Source organism: Camellia sinensis, chromosome 13 (genome assembly GCF_055761805.1).
Source record: "Camellia sinensis isolate YWXY chromosome 13, ASM5576180v1, whole genome shotgun sequence".
NCBI classification, from domain to species: Eukaryota; Viridiplantae; Streptophyta; class Magnoliopsida; order Ericales; family Theaceae; genus Camellia; species Camellia sinensis.
In genome coordinates this window covers 54,341,090-54,355,056 of record NC_138973.1, presented here as the reverse complement: position 1 = coordinate 54,355,056, position 13,967 = coordinate 54,341,090, and the positions used below count along the sequence as shown (strand labels likewise).

Sequence of the window (13,967 nt, the reverse complement as noted above, 5' to 3'; positions counted from 1 at the left end):
GATCACTTTTAGTAACAATCTGAATCTGATGTGCTAGGAAGTAATGTCTGAGCTTTTGGGCAGTGAATACCAAAGCTAAACAATGTCTCTCTACTGGAGTATATCGGACTTCTGCTCCTCGAATCTTCCGACTGATGTAATACACCGGGCGTTCTACTCCATCTACATCTTGGACCAATAATGCCCCTATGGATTTGGGGGTTGAAGTTAGGTACAACATTAGAGGCACCCCGGGCTGCGGGGCTATCATGGTCTGAGGCGAGGTCAAGGCCGCCTTGATTCTCCCAAAGGCCTTTTGGTGCTCTTGGTTCCACTCGAACTTGGCATCTCCTTTTAACAAAGAGCCGAAAGGCGCAGAGATCTCTGCCAGTGCTTGGATAAACCTCCGAATATAAGACACCTTCCCGAGGAACTTCTTTAACTCCTTCTGAGAATGCGGGGGAGGCATTGCTCTGATAGATTTGACCTTGTCTTCATCTACCTCGATACCATGCCTATGTACAAGAAACCCGAGGAACTTCCCGGCCGTCACCCTGAAAGCACATTTGAGAGGATTCATCCTCATTTTGAATTTCTGGCACCTCTTGAATACCTTCTCAAGGTCTCGGAGATGGTCTTCTTCTTTCTTGGATTTCACCACTAGATCATCAACATAATCTTCCATCTCATGATGGATCATGTCATGAAAGATTGCAGTCATAGCCCTTTGGTAAGTTGCACCGGCATTCTTGAGTCCGAAAGGCATGACTGTATAGAAGAAGTTTCCGAGAGGTGTTCTAAAAGCAGTCTTTTCTGCGTCCTCTTCAGCCATCTTAATCTGATTGTATCCACTGAATCCATCCATGAATGAGAACATCTGGTGTCCCGAGGTAGTATCCACGAGGGTGTCGATGTGAGGAAGAGGGAATTCATCCTTCGGGCAAGATTTGTTCAAATCTCGAAAGTCTACACATACTCTGATTTGGCCATTCTTCTTCTTTACTGGCACGATGTTTGCTAACCACGTGGGGTACTGTATTGGCCGGATGAAACCAGCCTGTTGAAGTTTTTCAATCTCCTCCTTAATCTTCTCTTCGAGATCTGGATGATATTTTCGAGCAGCTTGCTTAATTGGCTTGGAGTTTGGGAACACATCAAGATAGTGAGAGACTAGGTCAGGATCTAGTCCGGGCATTTCCTTATATGACCAAGCAAACACATCTGAGTATCGGCTTATCAACTTTAACAACTGTTCCCGTTTTTCTGGGCTAAGGCTCGAACTTACGAATACCGGCCTCGGTGCATCTTGTCCATCACTCAGATCTATTTCGATAAGTTGTTCAGGCTGAGGCTTCGGCCCATCTTGCATACATTCTAGAGCCACTTCAGGCTTTATTACTATATCATTGTCAGGAGGCTCTTCTTTTGACTCGGAGTCGGTGACTGAAGAAACCGACTCCCCGCACCTTCATAAATAATACACCATCTTGCCTCCTTCTCGAACTTTCATCACCTTCTGAGGAATAGGCGGACTTTCTGGTCTAGACATCGCCCGCTTACTTGATTCTGTCATCGGCTCCTTGTCATCTTTGATATCCTCCCAACGAGGAATTTTGACCCCTCGAGGCTTAGAGGTGGTGGGAACTTCTTCGACAGCCAGTTCGGTGAAGTAGATGGCATCAGAATAATGAGCTTCATGGATCTCGAACGGCCTTTCTGTAGCCTGAATTGTCACCGTCTTCTTTCCCCATTTAGCCTTAACACACTGATGATAACTTGATGGTACAACCCCATATCTATGCATCCAGGTCCTCCCTAGAATGATGTGATAATTTGCCTCAGAATCGATAATATGGAACTTGGTGGCCGAGAGAATCTCTCCAACGGCTAAATCAACTGTTACGCATCCGATAGTAATTCTCCTTTCTCCACCGAAGCCAGTGATGACTATCGGCTGCTTCACAATGCGTTCTTCAGAGATTCCGGCTTTTTCTAGAGTAGCGCGAGTCATGATGTTGATAGAGGCTCCACTATCTAGAAAGGCCCTTTTGAACTCAACGCCGTTAATAAAAACAGTAACATAAAGCGGGCGATTGTGAGAAAAAGGATACTTTCGATCAGCCTCGGAGAAAGTAATGGCACTAGATTGCTCTTTTGCCTTCCTCGGGATAGACCCCTCAGTCGACATGCATTCCTCATGGTGTGCCTCGGCTATATTAATGATAGACTTGGTGATTTCCGTTCTTGCCTCCCTGGAAAGTCCAAGCTGGTCAAAGAACTGCTTGAACTTTACACAGTCTTGCAGGGTTTTGGCATAGTGATCCGGATCTTTTTCCACTCTTGGAGGCTCGTAGTTAACCATCTCCTCGGTCTCCTCAAAATAAGATGCCACATAAACATGGTGTCCTCCTCTTCCATAGTATTCTTCTCCTCCTTCTGGATCAAAGGGATCTTCGCCATGAGTCATAAATGTTCTGCCCTCTGGATCGAGAGCACTTCCATAGTAAACTTGCTCACCCTCTGGCTCGAGGATGTCGTCCAGATAACAGTCATCGTCATCGAGATTAGCGATAGCCTCGATCATTGGGCCTTCATAAGCTATCATAGCAACATTCTTGCCCTTGTCTCGGTGTTGAGGATACGGTTGTTCTCGGATGTCTTGAGTCCCTCGCTTTTTGAACCTCAATTCGTCTGCCTCGACTTTATCTCTGAAGATTTTCCTGAGAGTCCAACACTTCTCTGTCGGATGTTTCAATGTACGATGGTAGACACAAAATTCAGGGCTCTCACGGTCCTTTTTTGATGGCATTTCTTCAACATAAGGCAATTTTAGCTCTCCGTCAGCCACCCATTCCTTAACTAGAGCTTTCACTTCCTCGATTCCACATGGATAAGAAACATTCCCCTTTTCACCATTATATTGCTTTCTTTTCTGGCCCCTATGACCTCCTCCTTGTGAATTTCGGGTATCCGGGGCAGAGGCAGCAGCGACGATAGGTCCACGAGATGACTTGAAACTAGTCTTGTAACTGGCTTTAAATCCGGACTCCTGAGCCTGAGGGATGCTAATGTTCCGAGCTGCTTCTATTAATGCCGAGAACGTGGGTAGCTTGTGGTTAACTAGAAACATTTTGTACCTGCTCAATGCCCCTTCTAGACAAATTTGAACCAGATAACTCTCCTCAACTGCTTCATGACAATCCACGGCCTTGTCCTGAAACCTTTTGACGTAGTCAAGGATGTCTTCACTTTCTTGTTGCTTCTCTTTACACAATGTAAGTGTGGTCACCTTCTCCGCCACTTGAAAGAACTTGGAGTGGAATTTGTTAACCATTTCCTCCCAACTTCGGACAGAGTTTGGGGCCAAATTAACATACCAACTATATGCTCGGTCGGTGAGGGACTTAGAGAATTCTCTCAGTCAGAGGACGTGGTTTGAACCATGAATACCTAGAGTCTCGATGAATCGCACAACATGTTCTCGGGCATTTCCTTGTTTTCCGTCGAACTTGATGAACTTCAGCACTGTATACCCCTCAGGGTATGGATAGCTCAGCATCTCAATGGGGTAAGGCGGCTTGACGTCTGGATCAGGCAAAGAGGGTAAGGTCCTCTTGCCCCGTTCGAGATCGAACATGGCCTGCACATCGGCGAGAGTGAGAAACTGTTGAGGGAGAGAGTTTGATGGTGGTATTCCTGGGACTTGGCTTATGTACCTGAAGACTGAGCTAGGGGCGTCTTGGCCATTCTGGTGCTGCGAATTCATCATTGGTGAGGACATTTGACGATACTGGCCATCAGCGCCTATAGACAAGCCAGTTGGTGATGGGATATTGAATTGAGGCCCGTAAAGTCCACCGTACGGCGCCGCTATACCGGGTTGTGCTTGCAGATTTGTTGTCGGCACCAAAGGAGGCCCGCTTGGTGCTTGGGTAACATTTACTGGTGGCGTGACAAGATTAGGTACGGGCAGAGCTCCCTTTTGCGCCATCACGCTCCTTATGTTTTCCTGGACACCAACAGTCGCCGGAGCACCATTCATTACACTAGAAACTCCCCTAGTCACCATTGGATCTTGGCTTGGCACGCCATGGAGCCCGGCCATGGGCAAACTGCCGCCGCCTACTGTGGTTTGAGCATGTGTTACTGTGGCCGTGTTGCCATGAGCCATAGGCTGATTGGGGCTTACTTCTCCTTGGATATGATTTTGCGCTCCGGCGGGAATAACTCCACCACCAGTTTGATTTCCGTTTGGCGCCGGTGCAAAGTTAGAACTCATCACCAACATGGTGTGAGTGAAATTCTGAAGAGTGGTAAGAATCTCCTGCTGAGTATTTTGAAGTCCTTGAATGGCTTCAAGCAAAAGTGGTTGATCTGGAGCCGTGGTTTTGTCATCACCACCATTAGAGGATCCTTGTTGGTGAACTTCATCTTCTCCCGCCATTCTTGTTGGAGTTGTGTGGATTCCAGATCTCGTTGAGACCATTAACCAATCCGCCTCCCCAGCGGAGTCGCCAAAATGTAGGAGAGGGTTCAAGAAAGGAGTTGGAAAATTCGAAGATCTTCAAAGATCCTTGAAGAACAACTTCGAATTCTCTAGAATATGATGAGAGGCTTAGATTCTTCAATAATCTCAACTTAGGAACACAACAACAAAGGAGATGATGGAGATAAGAGATTGGGTGAAGAAGAAGGCAAAATGGCTAGAGAATAGAATAATGGCAAGGCTCTCCCATTGATCTCCCACTTTCACTCTCAAGGTTGATAATGGAGAAGGGAAATTAGTTCTTTCCCAAGAGTTAAAAATCTCCAAAATCCATCCCTTGTAAAGCTATGGGTGGGTGCTATTTATAGGCACCTCATGATGTAGGATGGAGCCCATGTGCAAGGCACATGGGAGATATTCTCTCTAACCACCTTGTCCGAGGAGGTGACCTCTCCGAGGAGGTGACTTCTCCGAGGATGAGAAAACCCCGAAGAGTAGATCACTCCCTCGGCGAACCCTTCTTCTTAGCCACACCTAACCAATGATCCCCAATCATCCCAAAGGGTCAGGGGTAGTCCCAGAGGACGTCCTGCCGCAAAATATTGCCGAGTCTCATGGACCCCCCGGGGTCGTGCCACCTCGACCCGGATATAGGCTAGTTTAACCGAAGAGTGAATTTATCTCCACTCACCGTCATCGGGATTGTGTCCTTTGTTCGAACTCCATTACGCCCATGGTTCGGGTGCGTAGATCCCGGAAAGCTCCGAGCCCGCAAGTGTTCTGGGACTCATTAACGGAGCGACTTCTAGACTGCGTCTGAATCCGTTCGAAGCCAAGTACTTCGGATCTCTAGATTCGTGGGTCCGAATCCTTTCGAGTCCGAGTGCCTCGGATCTCTAGGCTTGCTTAATACCCTTTCGAGTCCGGACCCGAGTAAGTCTCTAGGTTCGTGGACCCGAACCCTTTCAAGGCTTACAGCGATTCAATCCGTTTGATGGCGATAAATCTAGGCCCACCAATTCTTGGACTTGCGATAAATTCGGGCCCACTAATCTTGGGCTATTGGGCCTAAATAATTTAGTGGGCTCAAATTAGCCCCTCTTACACGTACAAAGCCCGGTTGCGGTGAAGAGCCTCAACAGCACCGGAATAAATCTCAAGACGGGTAGAGAAATAACGGTTCGGGTCGAATATAATGGGTGGACCAAGAATCTTCAGATTTTTGTCGGGTATAATGGGGATCCACTAGTGAGCTTTCTCAATCATACAATGAAGTTGCGGCATACAGTTCCTAGCCCTGTTCACATGGGCTTCACAGCCGCCACAGGTACCCAATTATTTATACTAAATGCATATTTTTTTTTTTTCATTTTCCAAATTCTAATTATTTCATGAAATAGTGTTTTGGAAAATATGATTTTAGATTTCAAAAATCACCACAAGAAATCAGTTTTTTAGAGACAAATTTATTTTGTCCCTAAAAATGGAATATTTATTGGGACAAAAGCCAACAAATTTCCTCCCTCACAGAGTTAGTCCGAAATGGTCCATATGAAAAAGCCAAAACTTGATTATTAGAGACAAAATTTTACATTGGCCACTATAAATAGATTTTTTGAGACAAAATATATGGTTGTAAAAAGTTTTGGCCTAGCAATTACTCTTCATCAACCGTCTCGGCGTTCATACTTTTTGGCCCAAACATGCTTCCCATTGATCCGAAACTTTGCAATACTACTACCCTTCAAAATGTCATCCACAATTGAAACACCACGAACTACCATTCGAGCAAACAAAGGTTGATCGACCGAGTTAGACTCGTCCATATAAACATTGTCGACACAATCGCCAAAACACCCCATAAAAAGCTCCTTAACTTCGCTTTCACTAACCGGGTACCCTCTTGAGAAAGTCAAGAACATGGTTCGATCATCCACCGAAGCTTTAATCTCATGCGACCAGCCCCATAGCCCTCCGGTTGGCAAGTGATGGCTGAGGGGCAGTGAAATGATAGTTATATTCCCGAAAACCGGATGAGGAAAACCCGTTACAGGAAGTGGCTGATTAAGAGAACCCAAAACCTGTTGTAAAATGTCTGTGAAAATTAGGGAACAGACATTGTTGAGGAAGGTTTTGATTTCAGCTATGGCGGTGAACTTGATGTGGGTGATCATGGGCACAGAGATGGGTTTTCCTATGATTTTGGCTGTGACTGACATGGTGGATTCGGAAGGGGAAGTGAAGGCGGTTTTGGACTCGAGAGCTTGGAGACAGGTTGTGGCTTCGTCGGCCATGGCGTTGAGGATGAAGTCTGATCTGTTGCGCAATTTTGCTATGATGTTTGGGAATCTCTTCACTTCTAGCCAGAGCCATAGGGCCATTACTAGGAGAGACTGTCCTGGATCTCGCATGAGGTGGATGATGAGCCTAGAGAAGATTTCTCTGTCTGCTGTGTGGAAAAGATGGAGATCCTCAATGGTGATTGAGGCCATTGTTGGAGCTTGAGTTGTTTTCAGGGCTTTTATGCATTACTGTTACGTACTACCATGCTTGTATCGAACAAAACAAAAAGAGCATTGCTATTTAAACCAAAAATTAGACTTGCTTTCTAAATTTAATGATATGATACTTTATTAAAATATTTAAGTCAATTAATTCTCTTATTTATTCTCTAATTATCAAATTAATCATCTTATTGACATATTACTAGGTCTAAAAAACGGATCTATAAAGTTGGGTTGTATTTTATTGACATAGAAAAAATATTTTTGTTTTTGTTTTTCGGTATTTAGTTGACACTTAAAACAAAAATATTTTGTTGCCTAAAAGAGAAATTTTGATTTAATAACGTGTCATTTATGACTTTTTAGTAAGGTAATATATTTATTTGAAAAAGTTAATTGTATTGAAAATGTAGTAAGTCAGAGTCTAACTTTGTAAAAATTGACTTACCAAATTTTTAAAAGTAAGTCATTTTTGAAAAAATAAAGCAATAATATTTTCCATAAAAAAAATTTTATTTGCTTTTTGGTCAACCAAACAACATAAAATGAATCAAAAATATTTTATCTTAAGCCAAACGAAACCCAAATGTTAAATTATTTAGTGATAAATGTCATCATAATTCTAACACGTGTTAAAATTAAATTTTGAGACACATGTTAGAATTAAATTTTGAGACACGTGTTAGAATCAAATTTTATGTTAGAATGAAATTTTGAGACTCGTGTTAGAATTAAATTTTAAGACGTGTGTTAGAATTAAATTTCATATTAGAATTAAATTTTGAGTGGCCTCTTAAGGTAAGTATCTAAATGAATTTATTTCGCTCATTTCTGTCATCCCTCTGTCATCAGGACTACTTAGGTAAGGAGTTCAAGTCAAAAACTTTAGAGGTCCATCTATATAATGCCAATTAATTTTGAGTTACATGTACATGTCAACACGAGTTCACTGACCTAGTCTACCCAGCCCAATTAATTCTAACGATTTTTTTTATTGAAAAAATTTTAAAAATTGAATTATTTTTTTGTGCAAAATTAAAAATTTTGTATCTATAAAGAAACATGATGATGGAACATCGATGTGTAAAATTGAAGAAAAAAAAATTTTAAAATGAAAAAACCGATAATGTTATCAGGTTTAAAACTGGAAAAAACTGATGATTTTCTCAATTATATTGGATAGTTGAATCAAATCAATAAGTTAAAAGGCAAAATCGTTTAATATCATATTCTTTTTTTTTATCAGTTAGTGAAACAATTATCTAGAACATTATTATACAAAATTGATAATATTCTTAATTTTAAAAATTGAGAAAAACTCATGATATTATTCTCAATTTTACTAACCAGGGGTTATTGGTTCAAAAACTTTGGTCAAAAAATTAGATTTGCTTTCTAAATTTAATGATATAATATTTTATTAAAATATTTAAGTCAATTCGCTCTCTCATTTATTCTCTAATCAACAAACCAATTATCTTATTGACATATTACTAGATCTAAAAAATGGGTCTATAAAGTTGGCCCGTATATTATTTTCCAAACAGAAAAGAGTAAAATGTATTATCATGCTTAGGTTGTAAATGAGTTGGAGCAGGTGGACATAAGACTAAGGCCAAGTTTGACAAGTTATCAAAATGTCAAAAAGTCAAAAATTACTTAAAAAGTTATCACTATTCACCAAAAGTCAAAAATTACGGCTGCACAACTCTCAATCCTAATTTTTCTTTACATACTAATTTATATAATTTTTTAATACACATTTTTCCATAAAAAGTCAAAAAGTAAACCTAAACATCCGTATTTTTTTCCTCAATTTTTTAGTCCAAAAAGACAAAAAAATACACTTATTTAGGACGTCCCAAACAACCTCTAAATACAGATGTTTTATAAAAAGTATGGCTTATATGATGTGGGATCCACATATAGAACCCACCTTATTTTGTGAGACATCGTTATTCATTTTGTGTTTGATCATATATGTTCATAGTATTATTGATAACTTATTTAAGGTTAGGACATCTCCAATAGATATGTTATTATCAATTTTTAACTACTTTAGAGAGCGAGAAATCTAAAAATCATCCCCAACAAACTACTTAAAAAGTTCCCAAATTTAACAAATACTATAGTGACTCCTTATATTTGGAGAGTCATTATTCATTCTCTAAACATATAATATTAATTTCTTTGTTCTCCTTTTTTTTTTCTTTATTCTCTCTAATCTAATTGTCACGTTAACTTTCTAAAAAATAAGTTTAATTGAAAAAGAATAATAAAATAATATTTAAATAAAGTAGAGAAAGAATGAGGAGTATTGTTAGAGAAAGAAATTGAAAAAGTGATCATCTAAAATACGGAATGCTCAATTTGAAAAAAATATAAGTAACATTGTTGGGATGCTCTTAGACTTGATAATTTAATAAATTTGAAAATGTGTTTGAATTTGATTTATTTATTTTTAAATTAAATCCAAACAATCTTTAATAGAGTTGATCAGGAGCCGAATTCGAGTATTTTGATTTTTATATTATACATAAAAGTTTAGCCAAGCCGAATTAATTAATAGATTGTTAAAGTTCACTAATATTATATATATATATATATATATATCTCTAAAAAATAACCATGAAAAATTTGTTAAGAATTTGAAATCTATAACAAGATTCACTCAAGATTTAACGTCACAACAAAAAATTTAAATAAAAACTGTAAATATGAAATTTATTGTAATTTCCTTGAACCTTATTTGGTTCCCTAAACTTTTCCTTCGAAGTTTTTTTTTTTTTGAAAAATTCTATCAATTTTAGAATGTGTTTAAATTGATATGTTTACATACAAGGCAGATACGAGTTGAATTTGATTTATTTTACAGTTTTAATCGTACTTTTTTTTAAATTCATAATTAAAAAGCTATAGATAATATATGCAGAAAAAATAAGTGTTCAAAATTTAAAATTTTAAATAGATTTAAAATTAATATAATGTGATGCTCAGATTCATTTATTTTAAACGCAAAGAAATTTTTTATTTAATTTTTTTTTTAAATATGCAGTAATATTAGGGGTACTTACCAATCAGTCCTATTAATTAGACTTATTTACCTACAGGTCCTAACTAATAAATTTAACACTATAAAAATAAGAGATTGATAAATTTATCACTATAAATTTATTCATAAAAATAAAGAGACTGATAAATTTATCACTATAAATTTATTCATAAAAATAAAAGACTGATAAATTTATCTTTATCACTTAATAAATTTATCAATAGGATTTAATGGGTAATAAGTCTAAAAAGTAGGACCTATTGATAAATTTATTCATAAAAAGGGTCCTCATTTTTATTTTTTTTTGTTTTGTTTTTTAGAGCAGTAATCATTCCAGCAAATTGGTATAGACGAAATTATCCTCACATTTCACTTAAAATAGGGTATTAAAAGGCAAACTGATTTAGCCTTCGTTTTGGAAAATTCTATTTCCATATACGTAATTAATTCAGTGTACATCTTTTCTCAGTACACATACTTATTAATTTGATTATTAATTAAATTTCTCAATCCACACACTAAAAGTTACAATGATACCCTTTACTCATAATCATTGTACACACATCACTCAACTCTCAGTACCACACACTTTTTTTTATTTTTTATTTTTATGTTTTTCGGTTTGGGGATTTCGGTGGGCTTTCCGAAATTATACATTTAATTCGAAACTTAACTTCCGAATAAAAATGATTAGTTTGACAAATTTGTTCTGAAAAAGAAAATTAAAAAAACTTTCAGGAATTGATGTCCAAATATAATGAAATAATTCGACAGTTGTTGTCTGACTGAAAGCCGTGAAGGGATAGGAAAAAAAAAGTTTTGTACGAAAAAACTAACATTTTCATCACTAAAGCAATATGACGGTTGTTATGAGAGTATTGCTTTGCAAGCAATAGATGAGTATAAAGTGTGTAGCAAACAAATTGACAACAATAAAAAAATTAGGGTTTAGTTTTTTTTAACTCAAAATGTGTACATTGAGATTTTTTTGTTTTTGTTATTAATTAAATCATTAATTAAATCATTAATTGCTAATTGTTAATTGCTGTGAAGAAAATCATTAATTGTGAATTAAATCATTAATTGTTGTTAGAAGGTTGATTTTGAGACATCTTCTAATCATGGACAATTAGAATTAATTTTCTCTCACACAGATTAATGATTAATTAATTTTCTCTCACACAGGTTAATGATTAATTAATGATTTTGTTGAAAATCAATTTAATTCTAACAATTAATGATTTAATTTCACAACAATTAATGATTTTTGTCTCTCAATTAATTAAGAATTAATTTCACAGGTTAATTCACAATTAGAATAAAATGATTTAACAATTAGAATTGACTTACCAAATGTAGTAAGTCAGAGTCTAACTTTGTAAAAATTGACTTATCAAATTTTTAAAAGTAAGTCATTTTTGGAAAAATAATGCAAAAATATTTTCCATAAAAATATTTTATTTGCCTTTTGGTCATCCAAACAACATAAAATGAATCAAAAATATTTTATGTTAAACCAAACGAAACCCAAATGTTAAATTATTTTGTTATAAATGTCATCATAATTCTAATTTTGAGACACCTATGAAATTAAATTTTGAGAGACGTGTTAAATGTTTTATCTTTCTTTCTTAATTTAATTCAAATTTGATAAAATGATTGAAGCATATCTTTAGGCATTTTTTTACAAACTTTTAAAAATAAAATGATGAAAAAATGGAGATGCTCTATAAAAGTAAAGTAAAATAAAGATATTAATGGTGATTTATTTTGTTTTTTTTTTTTTTTTGTTTTATGCTTTTACCTGTTTTACCAATGGATGGTATTAAGGACAGCGACAAGGATTTAATAAAGAAAGTCAACAATACATTCTTATCTTTTTTTCGTTGGGTGGGGTTGGTTTATTCGATTTTGGGAAAAAAAAAAATTAGTATTAATTGACTATATATGATTTTATAAAATTTTAAACTAAATTAGTTATAAAAATTATAAAATCAAATCAGACCCAGCCATTCAGAGTCGGTTCAATTATCATAATTTTTTTTTCTTAAACCTACCATCAAGAAACCATTCATACTCGATTCAATCATGACATTTTTGTAGAAAAATTAGACCTACAATCAAGAAACCATAGATCAATATTGTTTAACAATTAACAACTAGCAAAAGATTTGTCGTTCAGTTCAACAATTAACAACTAGCTAAAAATAATATTGTTCAACAATTAATTACTAAACTGTCATGCCAATAAAAATTACAAAACTAAAATTGCAGCAAGGCTAAATCAGATTTGCATCAAAACTACAAGATAAAATGGGTAAATTACACTGACCTCTCCTAAAGTTTAAAGAAAATATAGCAAGTTTCACAATATTAACATAATTACAGTAAACTCCCTTAAAGTCTTAATTTATATAAAATATTTAGATATATTTTCATCAATAATTTGTTAGTTAAATGGATAAAAAAGTGATGTTGCAATCTCTTTTATACTAAAATGTGTATTTTTTTTTTCATATTTATCTTGTATCTTCATAGTATCTACATTAATTTTGGTCTATATATTCTTACTAAAAAGGAAATTGGTATAATTTATATTAAAACTATGAGACAAGTAGTATTTTTTTTTAAAATCTAAGATTAGTATAATTTACTCAAATAAAATTTTAGTAAATGAGCCCATTGCAACATTAGCAGCCCATTTCAACAAACTTTAATTAGGGCTAGTTTGAGAATTAATTATTTTAACAACTTCTTGACTTTTTACACACAAAAAAAAAAAAAAAAAAAAAAAAACAGAGTCAGTGATGTGACAATTTTTGATTTTTTTGATTAAAACAACTTATTGATAATTGAGACCTTAGTTAATAGGTACATTGTAGTACTTCGGAGTTCATGACTACAAATTTAAAAAGCCGAATGCGATTAATTATGTTTAAGAGTCTTGTTAACAAGTGTTTTTAAGACACAAGTAAATGATAAAAAATTTGAAGAATACAAGATACTTTTCACTAAATTCAATGCATTTTTACTGACATCAATACATTTTTTAATATTTTTACATATTTTCAAAACACTTTATACACACTTACTAACATTAAACAATGTATAAAGGGATTTCGTTAACATTTGCCAATTATTTGGTATATGCTGATTTAATATATAGCATGTAATAACACGACCCTCGTACATGTTCCTTGTTATATTTTCGGATCCTATTTTGTGATTTTGGATGCTTACTGTGTAATTCCATGAGAAATTAGGGAAAAGAAAGTTAACTCCATGTTTAAAGCATATGTTTAAGGATGTCTATCTGTTCAACACGAAAAGTATCTGTTACATTAGAAGGTTTGAATCGAAATTGGAGGCCTTCAAGGCTTAATTATCTGAAATTGATTTTAGATATGTAATCAGCATAATTTTTAGGTAATATTAAGCATTTTTGGGAAATTTCAATTTCGGATGTTTAAACGATTGACTTTTGTCTTATTAGCTCTTATATATATATATATATGTGTTCTTGGAGCCTTGGACCTAGTTCAACACATTTCATGGAAAAGGATAGAGAGAGTAAGAATAGAGAGAAATGAGAAGGGAGTTTCAATAAAGGCTAGAGATTGAATAACCTAGAGAGACTTTGGGAGATCTCAACTCAAGGTAAGTTTGTCTAACTTTTATAATTCCTCTCTTGAATTTGAGGGTGATACAACCATGATAATTGAACCCAAGGTGTAATTGGATCATGTTTTATCCATTAGATGAGTTTGAACTAAGTTGGTTATGTATGTATGTGGAGAAATTAGCTTTGATTTCTTACTTTCTCATGAAATATCATGAAGAACTTACCTTATATATATATGTGATGGTATATGCGATATTGATGAAAAAGGAAATTTGATTATAGTTAAGGATTCAAGAATTAGTGTTTTTCTAGTTTAATGTATGT

The 13,967-nt window shown here is 35.6% G+C and overlaps 1 protein-coding gene across 1 annotated transcript; it reads right to left on the bottom strand.

Moving 5' to 3' along the window:
* Window positions 1-5,580: 5,580 nt before the first annotated feature.
* Window positions 5,581-7,025, bottom strand: LOC114268390 (uncharacterized). Its single transcript, XM_028209568.2, has one exon. The coding sequence runs from the start codon at window positions 6,955-6,957 to the stop codon at window positions 6,133-6,135; it is 825 nt and encodes a 274-aa protein (XP_028065369.2). The 5' UTR covers window positions 6,958-7,025; the 3' UTR covers window positions 5,581-6,132.
* Window positions 7,026-13,967: the final 6,942 nt, after the last annotated feature.

Coding starts and splice junctions, on each gene's coding strand:
- LOC114268390 (XM_028209568.2), bottom strand. CDS start 6,957: ATGGCCTCAATCACCATTGAGGATCTCCATCTTTTCCACACAGCAGAC.